The sequence below is a fragment of the Electrophorus electricus genome, chromosome 14 (assembly GCF_041902795.1).
Source record: "Electrophorus electricus isolate QZ-2024a chromosome 14, ASM4190279v1, whole genome shotgun sequence".
Classification (NCBI taxonomy): domain Eukaryota; kingdom Metazoa; phylum Chordata; class Actinopteri; order Gymnotiformes; family Gymnotidae; genus Electrophorus; species Electrophorus electricus.
The window spans coordinates 5,519,136-5,533,994 of NC_137510.1; the positions used below are offsets into that span (position 1 = coordinate 5,519,136).

The 14,859-nt window shown below is 51.2% G+C and overlaps 1 protein-coding gene across 9 annotated transcripts in view; it reads right to left on the minus strand.

Moving 5' to 3' along the window:
- triob (trio Rho guanine nucleotide exchange factor b) overlaps positions 1–14,859 on the minus strand; it is an 83,447-nt gene that overhangs the window by 32,458 nt on the left and 36,130 nt on the right. For all 9 annotated transcript variants that reach the window (XR_014116913.1, XR_014116912.1, XR_014116911.1 and 6 more), the window contains 14 exons: positions 13,530–13,661; positions 13,112–13,342; positions 11,382–11,504; positions 10,656–10,847; positions 9,670–9,839; positions 8,680–8,854; positions 5,742–5,937; positions 4,686–4,852; positions 2,231–2,350; positions 1,765–1,956; positions 1,379–1,528; positions 954–1,068; positions 741–856; positions 177–299 (listed from right to left, as the gene is read on the minus strand). Coding sequence is in view for 6 of the 9 variants with exons in the window: in XM_081696274.1 (XP_081552400.1) it covers positions 177–299; positions 741–856; positions 954–1,068; positions 1,379–1,528; positions 1,765–1,956; positions 2,231–2,350; positions 4,686–4,852; positions 5,742–5,937; positions 8,680–8,854; positions 9,670–9,839; positions 10,656–10,847; positions 11,382–11,504; positions 13,112–13,342; positions 13,530–13,661 (2,202 nt within the window). In the remaining 3 variants the exon portion in view is untranslated. The remainder of the gene's footprint in view (positions 1–176; positions 300–740; positions 857–953; positions 1,069–1,378; positions 1,529–1,764; positions 1,957–2,230; positions 2,351–4,685; positions 4,853–5,741; positions 5,938–8,679; positions 8,855–9,669; positions 9,840–10,655; positions 10,848–11,381; positions 11,505–13,111; positions 13,343–13,529; positions 13,662–14,859) is intronic.

The following is a 14,859-nucleotide window of genomic DNA, read 5'->3' on the forward strand; positions in this document are numbered from 1 at the left end:
TATTGCATGGTTACTCCTGACAAAATGACTATAGCTTTGGCAAAAAACAGACCTTAATTCAGTCAAACAACCAAGTTTTTACAAACAACTTTCCCCTTTTAAACAGCAACCATCTAGCATGAGTAGTGAGAGAAACCGCTGTGTAATTCTACACACACACACACACACACACACACCTTGGCTGTTATCTGAAATTCCTCGTGTTCTTTCAGCAGCTCCTGGGTGTGATGGATACTGGAGCCCATGGAGGTGTGTGTGGAGAGGTAGAACTCTCCTGTGTCATGGATCCACTCCAGGGCCTGCACACAGGGAAAACACGTTCACCAGACACAGTGTGTGTGTGTGTGTGTGTGTGTGTGTGTGTGTGTGTGTGTGTGTGTGTGTGTGTGTGCATGTGTGTGTAGCCACAAGAGGGAGCAAGTGTACTGACACGCAACCTAAACGCATCAGCTTGTTTCTATGTGTCTGGTTCCAGGTCAGCCATACACGTATGTGGATTGTCTTAAGTATGAGAATAAGGTCTATCAGACCCTGTTCCCAGATCAGTTCCCAAATCAGCACGCTAACCAGGCTAGAGCCAATGACACAACCAGACAGGGCAGCCAGGGTCGAGCTGCAGCTATGGGGAGATTGATTCACACCTAGGATGTAACCTGCAGTTAGGCATATTTTTAAACAGCACTACAAGTATAGTGGAACTGTGTGTGTGTGTGTGTTTGTGTGTGTGTGTGTTTGCTGACCTGTTTTGCGCTGCGCTCAAACACCACGTACTGCTGACACTGGTCGAGCCTCCTCTTCCTCATGGTCCAGAAGTGAAGGACCCTGTTCTCTCTCTGCAGTAGTTCGTTCAAGATATCTACAGACACGCACACACACACACACACACGCACATTACTACCCTGTCCTTTGTAGTGCTGCCGTGCAAATTCCTTCCCACAATACCACGCTCTTACTCTTGACTTGCTGCTCCGGAGCTTTGATCTGGGCCAGCATCCCGGGGACGCTGACACTGTTCCGGTGTAGGTACTTCAGAAAGACGTCAGCGTTGCGGCGAGCCAGCGTGCACGCCTGCAGCATGGGAAGGGAGCAGGTCAGTCCCTCGCACATGCAGAATGCTCACCGCAATCATTCAAAAAGGCGAACGCCAGCTTGTGTGAGCTAGCACTGCGTGCATGATAACAGCTGGACATCCTCCCCTTGTGGGTCACTGGCTGGAGTAATCCGTAGACTAGGCCCCTGGATGTACCGTGGCTGGGTGGGGTAACGCTACCTTGTCGTGGTCATTGGCCGGGGTAGGTGGGGTAACTAACTTGTGGTGATTGGCTGGGGTGGGCGGGGTAACTCTACCTTGTCGTGTGATTGGCTGGTGCAGTTGTACCTTTAAGAAGGCCTCTTTCTGTTCCAGGTGCTTGCTAATCATGGGCGTGACGTGGTCGGACTCGGAGTTCGGGCCGAGCTTGTCAGAACCCCCACACCAGTCCTCCTCCCGCTTGTACTCCTGCTCCAGGCTCTCCAACACACTGCACACCTGCAATGTGCAGAGAGGCAGATAAACACACACGCTGACACACACACACACACACACACACACACACACACACACACGCCAGACACACAGCTTCCTACAGCCTCCTCCTGGTTATACTACTGCTCCAAATATTATAACACTGTACAACTGCAATACTGCCCCCCCTCCACACGCACGCCTGCGCACTCTCATTTTCAAAGGGTCACGACCCCGACCGGGGCATCACCCGCGCCGACCTGCTCGGAGGTCTTGTAGAAGGCCACGGACGCGTTGACCAGCTTGAGGCGGTCCTCCGTCTTCAGCATGAGCTTCTGCCAGTGGGAAGCCACGTTCTCGGCGCAGTCGCGGATCACGTCCATGTCGTAGTGGTTGGCCTGCAGCAAGGCCTCCGCCTTCTGCTGCACCTGCAGGGCGCTCTGGTGGGTCTTCTGCAGGGGGGTTGGAGAGACAGAAACAGAAGGAGAGAGAGAGAGAGAGAGAGAGAGGGAGAGAGAGAGAGAGAGGAAAAGAGGAAGGGGAGAAAGAACAAGAAGTGTGAGAAAGGTTGGGAGGGCTGTATCGTTACAGCAGTGGGTCCTGCCGTGAAAATCTACAACACACACTACCCGCGCTTATAGCAGCAGTAGAAAGTAGAGCCAAGGATTGTGTCAGGTTACAAGTGCGTGTGGACAGAGGTGTCTCGTGGACATCTGTTTCGCGCACCTCGATGGCATGCTGAAACTGCTCGTGCTCCCTCTGTAGCTGCTCGGCCTCCTGGAGAGAGCTGGCCGTGATCAGTCCAGCATTCAGCATGGACTCGCCATTACGGATCCAGCCCAGGACCTGCAGTGCACGCACGCGCATACACAAAGAGACTCACAGTTTGCACGTAGGAATTGGGAACACACCTCAGGCGAAGCACCTCCGACACGGGAGTCTGACGCGTGTGCGCATTCGAGATTCTGTGCAGACGCATGGAAAGCGAGAGGAGGACAAAAGGTGAGTGAAAGGTGGAAATACAACTCACACACACACACACACACACACACACACACACACACACACACACACACAAACAGGCATTGGACATTTCTCATGACACTGCACACTTGGTTAACAGGCATGTCCACCCATAGTTAGCACTACACTCAACACCCCCATGACTACGGCAGCGGATGAAATGAATAAAGGAACGAACACATAAACAAACGACAAGGCAGAAGTGGATCAGCAGATGGCCGGGCCCATGGCCCACATTCCTCGCCGCCGCGGTCGCCCTGTCGCACACGTGGACTCAGACGTCCCACTTGACCCTGACGAACGTGTCCCACCTGAGAACTCATGACCTGCTACAGATAAACACCGTAGCATTCTTTAATAAGCTCGTCATTAATGAGAATACTTATAGATGCAAATCACACACACACACACACACACACACACACACACACACACAGCAACTGCCTTTTCAAGCTTTTTCAGGTTCATTTTATCCTCCATGAAAACTGTCTGAAACATCCTGTTTCTCCGGCAACCTTGAGTACTGAATTAATATCTTTCTTTGTCTTTTCCTTATAATAAAAATGAGGCTATCGATGTGGGCTAAAGTTACAAGATAAACGGTAACTCGGGTATCCGTTACCTAGAACCGCAGGAAAGGTTTCCCTATCCGTGAGGGACGGCCCCTCCGAAGCAGCCACGCGAACGTGCGATTCTCACAGAAGAAACGTCTGGAATCTGTGCGTGTCCCCAATGCTACAGTCAGAAGTCCCAGCGTATGTCACCTCCCATGCAAATCGAACGGGACAGCGGTCCCAGGACGCGATCGGATCAGTGCTGTCCCGGGAGTCGGGCGGGAGGGTCAGTAAGAGTCTGAACGTACAGCAGTGTTACTCTCACGCAAACCCAGACGAGCCAATCAGAGGTGTTTCTGCGCATGCGCGTTCATGGTCGTGTCCAGACTCACGGGGAAGCTAACCGGTAATGACTGCTAATAACATGCTGGCTGTTCCCTCCCAGCACAGTCAGTGTTCGTACCCAGCTGTGTGTTAAAATCTTACACACCTTCTATGGTTAGTGACAGATTCTTAAAAATATAGAGGATTCCCTGAAGTGGATTAACACATGGGTACGCATGGCTTTATTTTAAGTGTGTACTGTGTGTCTGTGTGTGTGTTTATCCTGTGGGTGGGGTTATTACCTGTCTCACATCAACCTGTAGTGTTTATGTCTGGGGTGAATGCTTGTGCGTGTGTGTGCGAGTGTGTATATGCATTGGTGTGTGTGTGTACACATGCGAGTGTGTGTATGCATGGGTATGGGTGTGTGTGTGTGTGTGTGTGTGTGTGCGCACGCACGAGTGTGTATATGCATGGGTGTGTGTGTGTGTGTGTGTGTGTGTGTGTGTGTGTGTGTGCGCGCGCACGAGTGTGTATATGCATGGGTGTGTGTGTGTGTGTGTGTGTGTATATGTGCGCACGCACGAGTGTGTATATGCATGGGTATGGGTGTGTGTGTGTATATGTGCGCGCACACGAATGTGTATATGCATGGGTATGGGTGTGTGTGTGTGTGTGTATGTGCGTGCACACGGGTGTGTATATGCATGGGTATGGGTGTGTGTGTGTGCGCGCACGCGCGAGTGTGTATGTTTGTGTGTGTGTGTATGTGCGCGCACACGAGTGTGTATATGCATGGGTGTGTGTGTGTGTGTGTGTGTGTATGTGCGCACGCGCGAGTGTGTATGTTTGTGTGTGTGTGTATGTGCGCGCACACGAGTGTGTATATGCATGGGTGTGTGTGTGTATATGTGCGCGCACACGAATGTGTATATGCATGGGTATGGGTGTGTGTGTGTGTGTGTATGTGCGTGCACACGGGTGTGTATATGCATGGGTATGGGTGTGTGTGTGTGCGCGCACGCGCGAGTGTGTATGTTTGTGTGTGTGTGTATGTGCGCGCACACGAGTGTGTATATGCATGGGTGTGTGTGTGTGTGTGTGTGTGTGTATGTGCGCACGCGCGAGTGTGTATGTTTGTGTGTGTGTGTATGTGCGCGCACACGAGTGTGTATATGCATGGGTGTGTGTGTGTGTGTGTGTGTATGTGCGCACGCGCGAGTGTGTATATGCACGGGTGTGTGTGTGTGTGCACGCGTGTGTGTATGTGCGCGCGTTACCTGCTTGACCTCGGCCTGTAGGTGGCGCAGCTGCACGCACTGCTCCAGGTGTCGGCGGTGCTGCTCCGCCGCTGCGTCCAGCTCCTGCTGCTTCTCGTGCAGGAAATCCAGCAGGTCCTGGACGCGCGTGGCCATGTCCACGTCCCGGTCGCACAGCAGCTCCACGCCTGGGGTCGGGGGTCGGACGGAGGAGCAGGGTGGTGTTAAAAGTGCACGCAAGAGTACGCAGGAACCCTGCCTGGAGTTTAGCATGACTCATGACTCAAAGTAAGTAAAAATATGAATAGCAAAAGAGACATGGAGCTGTGTGTGAGTGTGTGTGTGTGTGTGTGTGTGAGAGGCAGAGGGAGACAGGGACAGGCATGCAGAATGTCCAGATTAGCTCTAGGATTCCAGCAATGTGCAGGCGGGCGGGGCTACGAGTCTGCTCACGCCTTGTGAGCTGGCAGGGAGTACAGCATGAGTCAACCGCCCCGCCCCCGCTAAGCCTACTGTGGCCTGGTGTTCTCCGGGCTCACCCTCGTCCTCTCACGCACGCACACACACACGCACACACACACACACACGCACACGCACACGCACACGCACACGCACACCTGACAGCCTGACTGTGATCTAGTGACTGCTTACTGAAGGATGATGGCTTATTAAGTCACTCTCTCACACACACACATATATGCATGCACACATACATACACACATGCACAAACACACCCATGTGCACAACTGGCAAATGCATGATTATATTTATGTACACCTGTATGCACAAATGCTAAAAAAGAAAGTGTCTCTCCACACACACACACACACACACACACATACACACACACACACAGTGTGTAATTTCTGCCCAATCTCAGCATCACCCCAGGAGAGACATCCTGTCAGATGGGAAGAACTCACCTTCAGGCCGTGAGCCCTCTGGTAACCAGGTGCAATGTTTTATTCCTGGTGTAGAGAGCCACTGTGTGTGTGGGTGTGTACGGAAATATATGTGTGTGCATATGTGTGCATATGTGCGTGTGTGTGTGCATGCACGCATACGTGTCCACTCACCAGAAGCCTGCACCTCCGTGACATACTGCAGGAGCTCCTGGCCCTGGTGGATGACGTGGAAAGTGAGATTGTTCATAGTGAGGGCCTTGTCGGCGTGGTGCTGTAGCCTCTGCTCGGCTAGAGTCAGGTCTTCCGTGTCAAACTCGCCCATCTGCTGGGACAGCTCCACGTTCCATGACTCCAGATCCGAGATGACCTATGCGCGCGCAGACGGATGGGTCAGACGCACACGCGTGTGCACACGCAGTAGACAAACGGGGCACGTTTCTAATGCACACTCGGCAATCTAAAGATGCAACGCGTGTGTGCGTGTGTGCATATGTGCGCGCGTGTACGTGGGTTTGCAATTCCATCCCATTCGCCAGCGTCTACGGCAAACAGCTTTAAGCTATCCCGCTGTGTACCTAGTCATCAGCGGATCAATGTCTCCCCACACCCACCCAAGGACGAGTCCAGTCTGGTCCATTAACAGCCGTCACCTTCTACCTCCGTTCGAACAAAATCAACGGTCAGCGCTCACCAATAAGCCCAACTTTGTTCCACTTAGAAGATAACAATTCCTTCCTGATGAGAGAACTGGCCGTAACCGCCTCCTAGCGGTGCCACACTGAACCTGTCCAGGCCGCCTCGTCCTCCAGGGCAGCGGGCGCGCGGCGACGCTCTCCAAAAACCACTCGGGCTAGAGAGAGGCGAGCTCCGCTGCTAGGGATCCCCGCCTGGTGCGGAGGTTCCCGCCTCGTATACGGAAGACCATCTTCTTCTCCGAGTTTTCCCGCCGCAAGGAACGTCTTCCTCGGTCTGCGCGCACACGCGGGGGAAGCGGTGTGGGTGATGTGCACAGGCGGAGGTAACGGCCTGGGGCGTGTAAGAGCAGTGTTTGTGTACACACACACACACACACACACACACACACACACACACACACCCTAGTGCCATACCGCTCTGATTGACAGTCGGATCCCACCCAGCTCTGAGTCAGAGGCTCAGCATTACAGCTACTGCAACCTCCCTTCATTACTGCTAAACACGCCGCCCCTCTGGGCATTGTGACGATCTTTTATATCAGCACGTTTAGATGGTTTGGCTGTTGGATCTTCGCGGTGATCACACACACACATGCAGAGACAATGTAGCAAAGCATTCTGACTGGCAATTCATTATTCAAAAGCGTCCCTTTTCCAACCGATCGCATCTCAGCTGCTCGGGCCCCGAACCTGCTTATGGACGTGATGTCAGGTGTCAGGTTACGCCAGCGAGACAAGCAACAGTTGCCCCGCAAAAGACCTGGGTCCTTTACGGGATTCTGATCACTCCGGATCAGGTTTTGCAGGACAAACCACAACCTTGTTATGCATTGCCATGTTGGGTTGCCATGGGCACTGATCCACCCCGGCAACATGCGCCCGCCAAGTTAAAGCCCAAGACAACAAACAACTGCGGTTTATGAATGGTGGTGGAACTGCCTTTCAGACGCCGAGCTCTGCACCCAATTAGCACCGCTCATAAACCAGCACATTGCACAGCTGAGACACAAACATGGACCAAAGAAGTACCATTAATACTTCATGTGTATCACAAGGGGACTCACATCGCTTCATTTAAAGCTTTAATACAGCGGCCTTAATAAAACGGGTCGGACGGGCCAACACAATCCGCTCCAACTGTACTACTGAATCCTTAACACTTCCTGAACCACGTTGAACAACTCAGCCCTGATGGACTGGACGGACCGGAACAACGGAGATCTCCTCGACGGCAGTTGGCAGATCTCCTCTATAGTGCGTAAAGAGCTCTCCGACAGCATTTCGACACGGAATCTGGTCGTGCTTGGGCCTGGGTACTCCGAGCGAGCGATGCCAACGCTGCATTGTTTGTTGCTTGACTGGGGTAGAGCCAGATTACCATGAGAAAGTGCTCAGCTGTGTGGAAGCACTAAGAAAAAACACTTTCTACACATTTGTACCTTTAGTGTACAGTTAAATTACCTACTATACTAGTATGCAGCCAAATAGTGTCCATGGACCTTCAAGGTTTAAAAAATGTAATGGAAAAGGAGTTAAGAACAGCACCTAAATGTAGAGATGTTTCCAAATATCTGACCTAGAGACCATCACCTAAATGTAGAGAGGTTTCCAACCATCTGACCTAGAGCCCATCACCTAAATGTAGAGAGGTTTCCAAACATCTGACCTAGAGCCCATCACCTAAATGTAGAGAGGTTTCCAAACATCTGACCTAGAGACCATCACCTAGGCCATTCCAAATGCAGTTTTTATCTGATTGAGCGAGGTGGGTAATCTTATAAACGAATATTTAATTAAACAGAAGAATAACATCCGTGTATACGCCTTCTGTCATGTAACTGATTACATTCCTAACTGAAAACTTCGAGAAGGCGTAAAAAGACAGGAATGTGCAGCAAGTTTACAAGAAGCGGCGGGAGCCAGGAACTGGGCTGCTAAGCCTGAAGTTTAAGCTTCAGTCTTTCCAAGACTTAGAAATAGCAAGATTGCTGGCCATTAAAGCTCACGCTGACGACCTGCCCAGACAAGCATACGAGCAAATGACTGACAGTGGCTTTAAACGAGCTGTAGACCAAATGTCCTGCGGAATGTTGCAGGACATGACGTCGACGTCTCGCCCCTTCTTTGATAAGCACACGTGAAGTACGTTTTCCAGAGTCTGCCATCATTTCGGAGTAATCGGGAACGCAAGCGCACCGACCGGAAACTCTCACTCTGACCAGGCTTGCGCATCGCTTGTCATCATGGCAACATCCACGCTTGAGCAGTGCTCTCCACGTGCGCACAAGTCCAGATCGGATTACGTGTAGCGTGCATGTAAACGGAGCGTGCGTGGCCGGACCGCCGACGAGCTCCGCGCGTAAACGCGGCTGACGGTGGGAACGCCTCCGCGACGGAAGCTCCCGGCGACTCACGTCGATGGCGTCCCTCTCAAAGATCCGCAGCTGCAGGAAGAGCTCCAGCTTGATCTTGCGCTCCTGGAACAGCTCCTCCATGCGCCCCTGTGCCTCATCCAGCTGCTGCAGCACGCTCTCGATGTGTGCCATGGAGCTGTTGTGAGGCGCCTTGTTGCTGGAGATAGCCGAGTCCCTGCGGGCAAAGGTCACATGTGACGGGAGGGCGCGCATGTGCGTGCGTGTGCGCGCTGTTAGGATAAGCAGTGGAAGACCCGGCCTGCTTTCGAAACGTTCGCAGAGGTGAGCACGTGCGCGAGTGTGTGTGTGTGTGTGAATGTGCGTACGTGACTACCTGAATGCGTGTGTGTGTGTGTGTGTGTGTCACTGACATGCAGTGCGGAGAGTAGCTACCCCTTCTGCGCATCACCCCTGCCTGTACATTACGTGCAAACTTAAATTATTGTTTGGATTCGACATGCAACTACAGTTGACAAAACAAAAGCAGTGTGTATGCAGGAAGCTAGCGGTTAGCAAGGAACACCTCACAGACCATCTTACAGAAACCGCGTCTTTCTGTTCTGGATTTAGAGATAGGGATGGTTGACTTGCTGAAGTATTTTGAAGTTCGCTGTGTTTGTAGACAGTCGTGGCTTACTAATAAACGCTGTAATAAATGCCACTCTCAGACAGAAACGTGTCCTATAGTAACCAAGAATATGTAAAATGGCCTATATGAATAGGTTGTATTTTTTTGTATCTTACTTCATTTATGAAATACATTAATTTTTTTCCCATTTTTTGGAACCAGGGATAGAAGGGCTTGACAGCACACCACTGGTGTGTGTGTGTGTGTGTGTGTGTGTGTGTGTGTGTGTGTGTGTGTGTGTGTGTGTGTGTGTGTGTGTGTGTGTGTGTGTGTGTATGTCTGTGCGTGCGTGTGTGTGTGTGTACGTGTGAGCACGTATCCCGCCCCCTTGATGGAGGCGCAGCGCCTCGGCGCCCTCGTACCTGAGCTGCTGGATAAGCTCCTCCCCCTCCTTGATGACATTGACGGTGACCTGCAGGGTGGTCTGCTGCTGCTGGCCGAAACGCTTGATCAGGTCCTGCACGGCCTCCACCGACTCGGCATACACGTCATCCAGCAGCTCCTTCTGCAGCTCCTCCAACCACGTCCACAGCTGCAGGGGCGTGAGGGGGCAAAGCACCAATCAGACAAGAGGTCAGGCCTGGGACCGGGCGACGCGATTGGATGAAGCAGAGTGTCGTTAGTCGGAGTCTGTTGGGACGTCCAATAAGACGGTAGATCGGGACGTAGTGGATTGAGTTATTGGCATACAATAGAAAAAAAAATGAAGAAATACAAAATATCGGTGGTACAGAAGTGACTTTCAGTCTCTAGTAAATGTATAACAATTTTACCATCATCAAAAACCAGGAGCAAAGAGACTCGGAGATTAAGGCGGTAGTCACTAATCGAGATTGCTTCTTCACGTTGAAATAAATGCCTAGACAGATTTCAGCAGACAGAAGGGTGGGCGGAAATTCCTACAGGCTTCCAGAGGGCGCTGCTGTTCTGTGAGCGGCCCCGGCAGAAGGTGCCGGTTGGCGGGATTAAGCATCTGGCACGGGATTAACCACTGGCGCGTCTATCAGAAAACACTTCCTGCTCCAGCAAGCCTCACACTGCCTCTCTGCACTCAATCCCTCAGATTTTCCATCACACACAATAACACACACACTCACACACACACACACACACACACTTCCAGCTCTACACCTTGCTCCAAGCCTGGAGTGTACTCGGCTAGCAGATGGCTAACGTCGTGGCATATGGAGGGAGCAAAGAACGTGGCGTCACGTGTGATGCGTAACCAGTGAGTCCTGAAAGGGTGTGGAGGATGAACCCAGAGAAGCAGGAGCGCGACGTCTGCCCCGCCTTCCGCCGCCTGGGCGCACAACTACGTCCCCCCTGCATGTTCCTGGCGTCCCCTCACCTCCTTGCCGTGGGTGTGGAAGGACACGGACATGTCCAGGAGGATCTTGCGTTGCTCCACGCGCCTGACGAAGTCCTGGATGTGGTCCTCCAGCTGGTGGGCAGCCTGGTAGATCTCCTCCGGGTCACACTCGCCCGTCTGGCCTAGCTGCTCTGCCGCCTCCAGCAGCTTATCAGCGTTGGTGTACGTGTTCTGAAAGAGGAGAGAGAGAGAGAGAGAGAGAGAGAGAGAGAGAGAGAGAGAGAGCGACGCAAACAGACACAACTCATAATAGTTGTAGAAAAAGGCTGCAAAAACGTTCACCTTTTTTACCCATAATTCCCTCAAGCAACATGTCTTTTTTTGCCCATGCAGACTCCGGTGTGCCACTACCCTTGGGGTGTATTTTTGTGAGACACCCAAGTCTTGATGTCTCCGTGATACTCATGTCAGGTGGGAGATATTCTAGCACGGGGGAGGACTGAACAGAAGTACAAATGAAAGAATCTATAACCACTGAAGGAACACACTAGTATTTTCCACCTTAATCTTCAACGTAATCAGAAAACCCCCTCTGTTGACTTAGACACTTAGGGGAAGTCATTGAGGAAGTCTCACAACTGCCCTTGGTCTTCCATCACAGTGCCCTTGAAGTCGGCGGGGCTTTCTGTTCCTTTCCAAACACACACAGATGGACTCTAAACGATCGGCCGGTTGGGTCATGGGTCGCGGGTTTGGCCTTCTCACCTGTGCTACTTCTTCGAAGTCCTCATGGCGTTTCTGCAGGGCGCGCGCCCGGTGCAGTGACTTGCCCACACCCGTGTGTTTACTCAGGAAGGCCTCGCCGTGGTTCTCGATCCAGTCAAGGACCTGGGGAATGAACCGCCAGGGTAAAAAGTCCTTTATTACAGTTGGCTTGAAGCTTTCTTTTAAAAGTCAGATAGCAGAGGCTGGCTGTGGGTTTTCAAAGGTTTTTTAAACAAAACAAATTGTGCTTTTATGGTCTTGTGTTTTTAAAAAAAAAGAAAAAAAAAAAAGTTTCTAACACCCCCAAGTGACCCATGATAATATTCTATGGATGTGTGCTGAAAAAATATATTAAGCACTGTGAGGACATTATTTTCAGATGTAAATTTAATAAAACTGTAGTTTAATGTTTCATAAAAAAATGAATTAGGCCGCAGAGGGGTAAACACAGCGGGGCCATCGACACCCAAGCGTCTCTCCTCTGATCCCACGGAAAACAACGCTCACAAGCAAGATTCAGGTCGACGCCTGCACTTGCTCGGAAGAACCACAAGGGGGCTCTTCTGAGCAATGCGAGAGACTGCGACTGAGCTCCACGCCACAAAACGTGTGCACACAGCAGGCACGGTGAAATCGCCGTGCAGTGTTCGACGTGGACTTGCGTTTTGTTTTAAATGCTCAGAACTTTATGCACTCTCACTGGTGCATTCTTTACTACACGCTTTAACTATGTAAATATGTCTAAGAATGTGTGGGAATGTGTATCTCTGTTAATGAGACATGAAACCAGTTCATTCTGTACAGGATTTCTATGTATAAAGAACTCAAGTCCTCAAGACCTGAATTGAGATGCTTTTTTTTTTTTCTCTGGGAACCGAGTAGTGAAATTTTCAACTTATTCTCATGAAACAGCAAAACAGAGACGGGACCAAAAACACTTTCCTATTGGATGAAAATTCAATATTTCTCATCTTTCTCCGAACTCTCTGCGCACCGGTGCAAAACACACACACACACACACACACTTAGATCTCAAACTCATGCATTAATCATGACGACACCTTTGATCTGTCTCAACCTGGCACGCATGGGTTGAGCTCTTCCATGTGTTCGTTGGAGTCTGTGCATTAATATGAGTGCCAAGTTGAGGACCTCCTTCCCCAGACGCTACCCCAGAGGTACCCCCCCCCCCCCCCCCGAATGTAATTGCGGTCCCCTTTACGGAGTGCACAGCACATTAACGAGTGAGACTACTGACAGAGTGAGAGAGAGACAGAGCTGATGGCTATCATTACATCGGAGGCCGCTCCTAAAATGGAGGCCATTTTTCATATGGGAAAGCTTTGTGCTGGCACAGTGATTAGATGCCAGGTGCGTCCCGGAACGCCAAGCCCCCGATCCTCGTTATTCCCCACTCGGCCGAGCGGCACAAACCTGCCTTGCGCAGATAAGTAATAAACTCACTTAACATTCATCACATGAGTGCCTCACAGGGTCTTTCAGGCACGGCAGTTTGTTAGCCAAAGACTACTGACGATCAGACTGCGAGGACAGAAAAACAATTCCCTGAGCCACGACTGGAGAGTGTTGACCTCAACGATCAGCGCTACAAAAGCAGCGATATCATTTTTTCCCCCCTTGCATACCATTATCATTTGCGCTCAGCCCACTTAGATTGACAGGGAGATGAGCGTCCTGATTGGCTGGTCCCGCGAGTGGGCGTGGCCTACCTGCTGGACATCCTGCTGGAAGACGCAGAGCTGCAGACGCTGGTGGAGGCGGAGCTTGCGGTGTTGCCAAATGTTCTCCAGCTGCCGCTGATGGTGTAGGACCTCGTGGATGATGTCCAGCACGTGGTTCACCGCCTTGGAGTAGTTGGCCGAGGCCGTCAGCGAGTCGGCGCTGCCCGGGGTCAGAGGTCGTTGCAGCTTGTCCAGCAGGGCTTTTCCGTCTTGGCTCACCTGCAGGAGTCAGCGACAGTTTTTACGCTTGCGACTAAGGATTTTATCACATTGTCCAAGGCTACCGTCGGGATCGGCGGTCGCACTCGCTCGAGGTGGACCATCAGCGGAGACGTCGCGTGGGGTGTTAGCTACCGACACACGGTACATACTTGTACGGCACAGCGTGAGGCATGAGGGGCTGTACCTCTGAGTAGGCAGCCGTGACGTGCTCGTACAGGCCCTGGTGACGGTGGATAGTGTCCTCCAAGTCCTGCAGCTCAGAGGGCAGTTCACCCTCGCCACAGGCCTTACACCAGGATTCCACATTGCTCAGGTACTGGGAGACACACACACACACACACACACACACACACACACACACAGGTCAATGGAGCCTGTTACTCCAGTGTCACATGGTCATTTCCCACACAGCTGAACAAAGACCCTACCATGGCAAACATAACACGCATGACGGCTTAAACCCTGAGCTGAACCAACGGCGCAGACGCTACAATCCCCAGACGTTCAGATGCTGCTGACCAGACCAGATCCATTCTAGACAAAAATGGGTTTTGTTTTGTTGTGCTTAGAGAGCAGAGTAAAGAGCACGTCAGTCTATTTACGTTTGTGGCAACACTCGTTACCCGTTCAAAGCGGCTGACAATCGGAGGGTTCGCGACTCTTCTAGCTCTTTCAACGCTGCTGCTCTTGTTCCCCAACCCAAAGTCCGCCCCGGGAAGTCATGTCTCGTGGAAACTAAATCCAGAAATGCCAGCGTGAGGCGCATTTGGAATTTGTTATCTGGGCCTGTGCAGCAACCAGTTCTCTTTCCCATATACACTAACAAATTCTCATACACACACACACACAGACACACAGACACACAGACACACACACACGAGGTGCACCTTGGCTCTACAGTCCAAGTTCTCAAAGTCTAATTAGAGGTTTGAGCTTCTCAAGTCTGATCTCATGTCTGATCTTGGCTATAAACAGCTGTATGCTGGTCTGAACACAGTAAACGAACAGTAAAAAATTCATGCTGAACTGCAAACTAAAAAGCCTCTGATACAAGAATATGTACTTTGACTCCTAACCAGATTCTTCACAACTCTAGAGAATGTTGAGGGTAATCATATAACTGCAAATCTATTCACTCGTCTGCTCCCAACTACTAGTGTGCCAGTATCTGCACTGCATTCTTTTATCATATGGATAAATATAAACGTGTCTTTCTAAATCTGTGGGCAATGAGCGAACGAAGTCCCAACCTACTCACTGGAGTACATGCGTGTGCATAAATGTGTCTGTATGCGTCTGTGTGCATTTGTATGTGTCTGCATGCTTGTGTGCGTATGCTTTCGCATGTGTGCATGTCTGCACGTTTGTGTGTATGTGCATGCATGAGTGTGTGCATGCAAATGTGGGTGTGTGTATCTGTGTTTGTGTGTGTGTGTGTGTGTGTGTGTGTGTGTGTATGCATGCGAGTGTGTCTGCATATCCGCCAGTGTGTGTGCACGTGTGTGTGTGTGTGT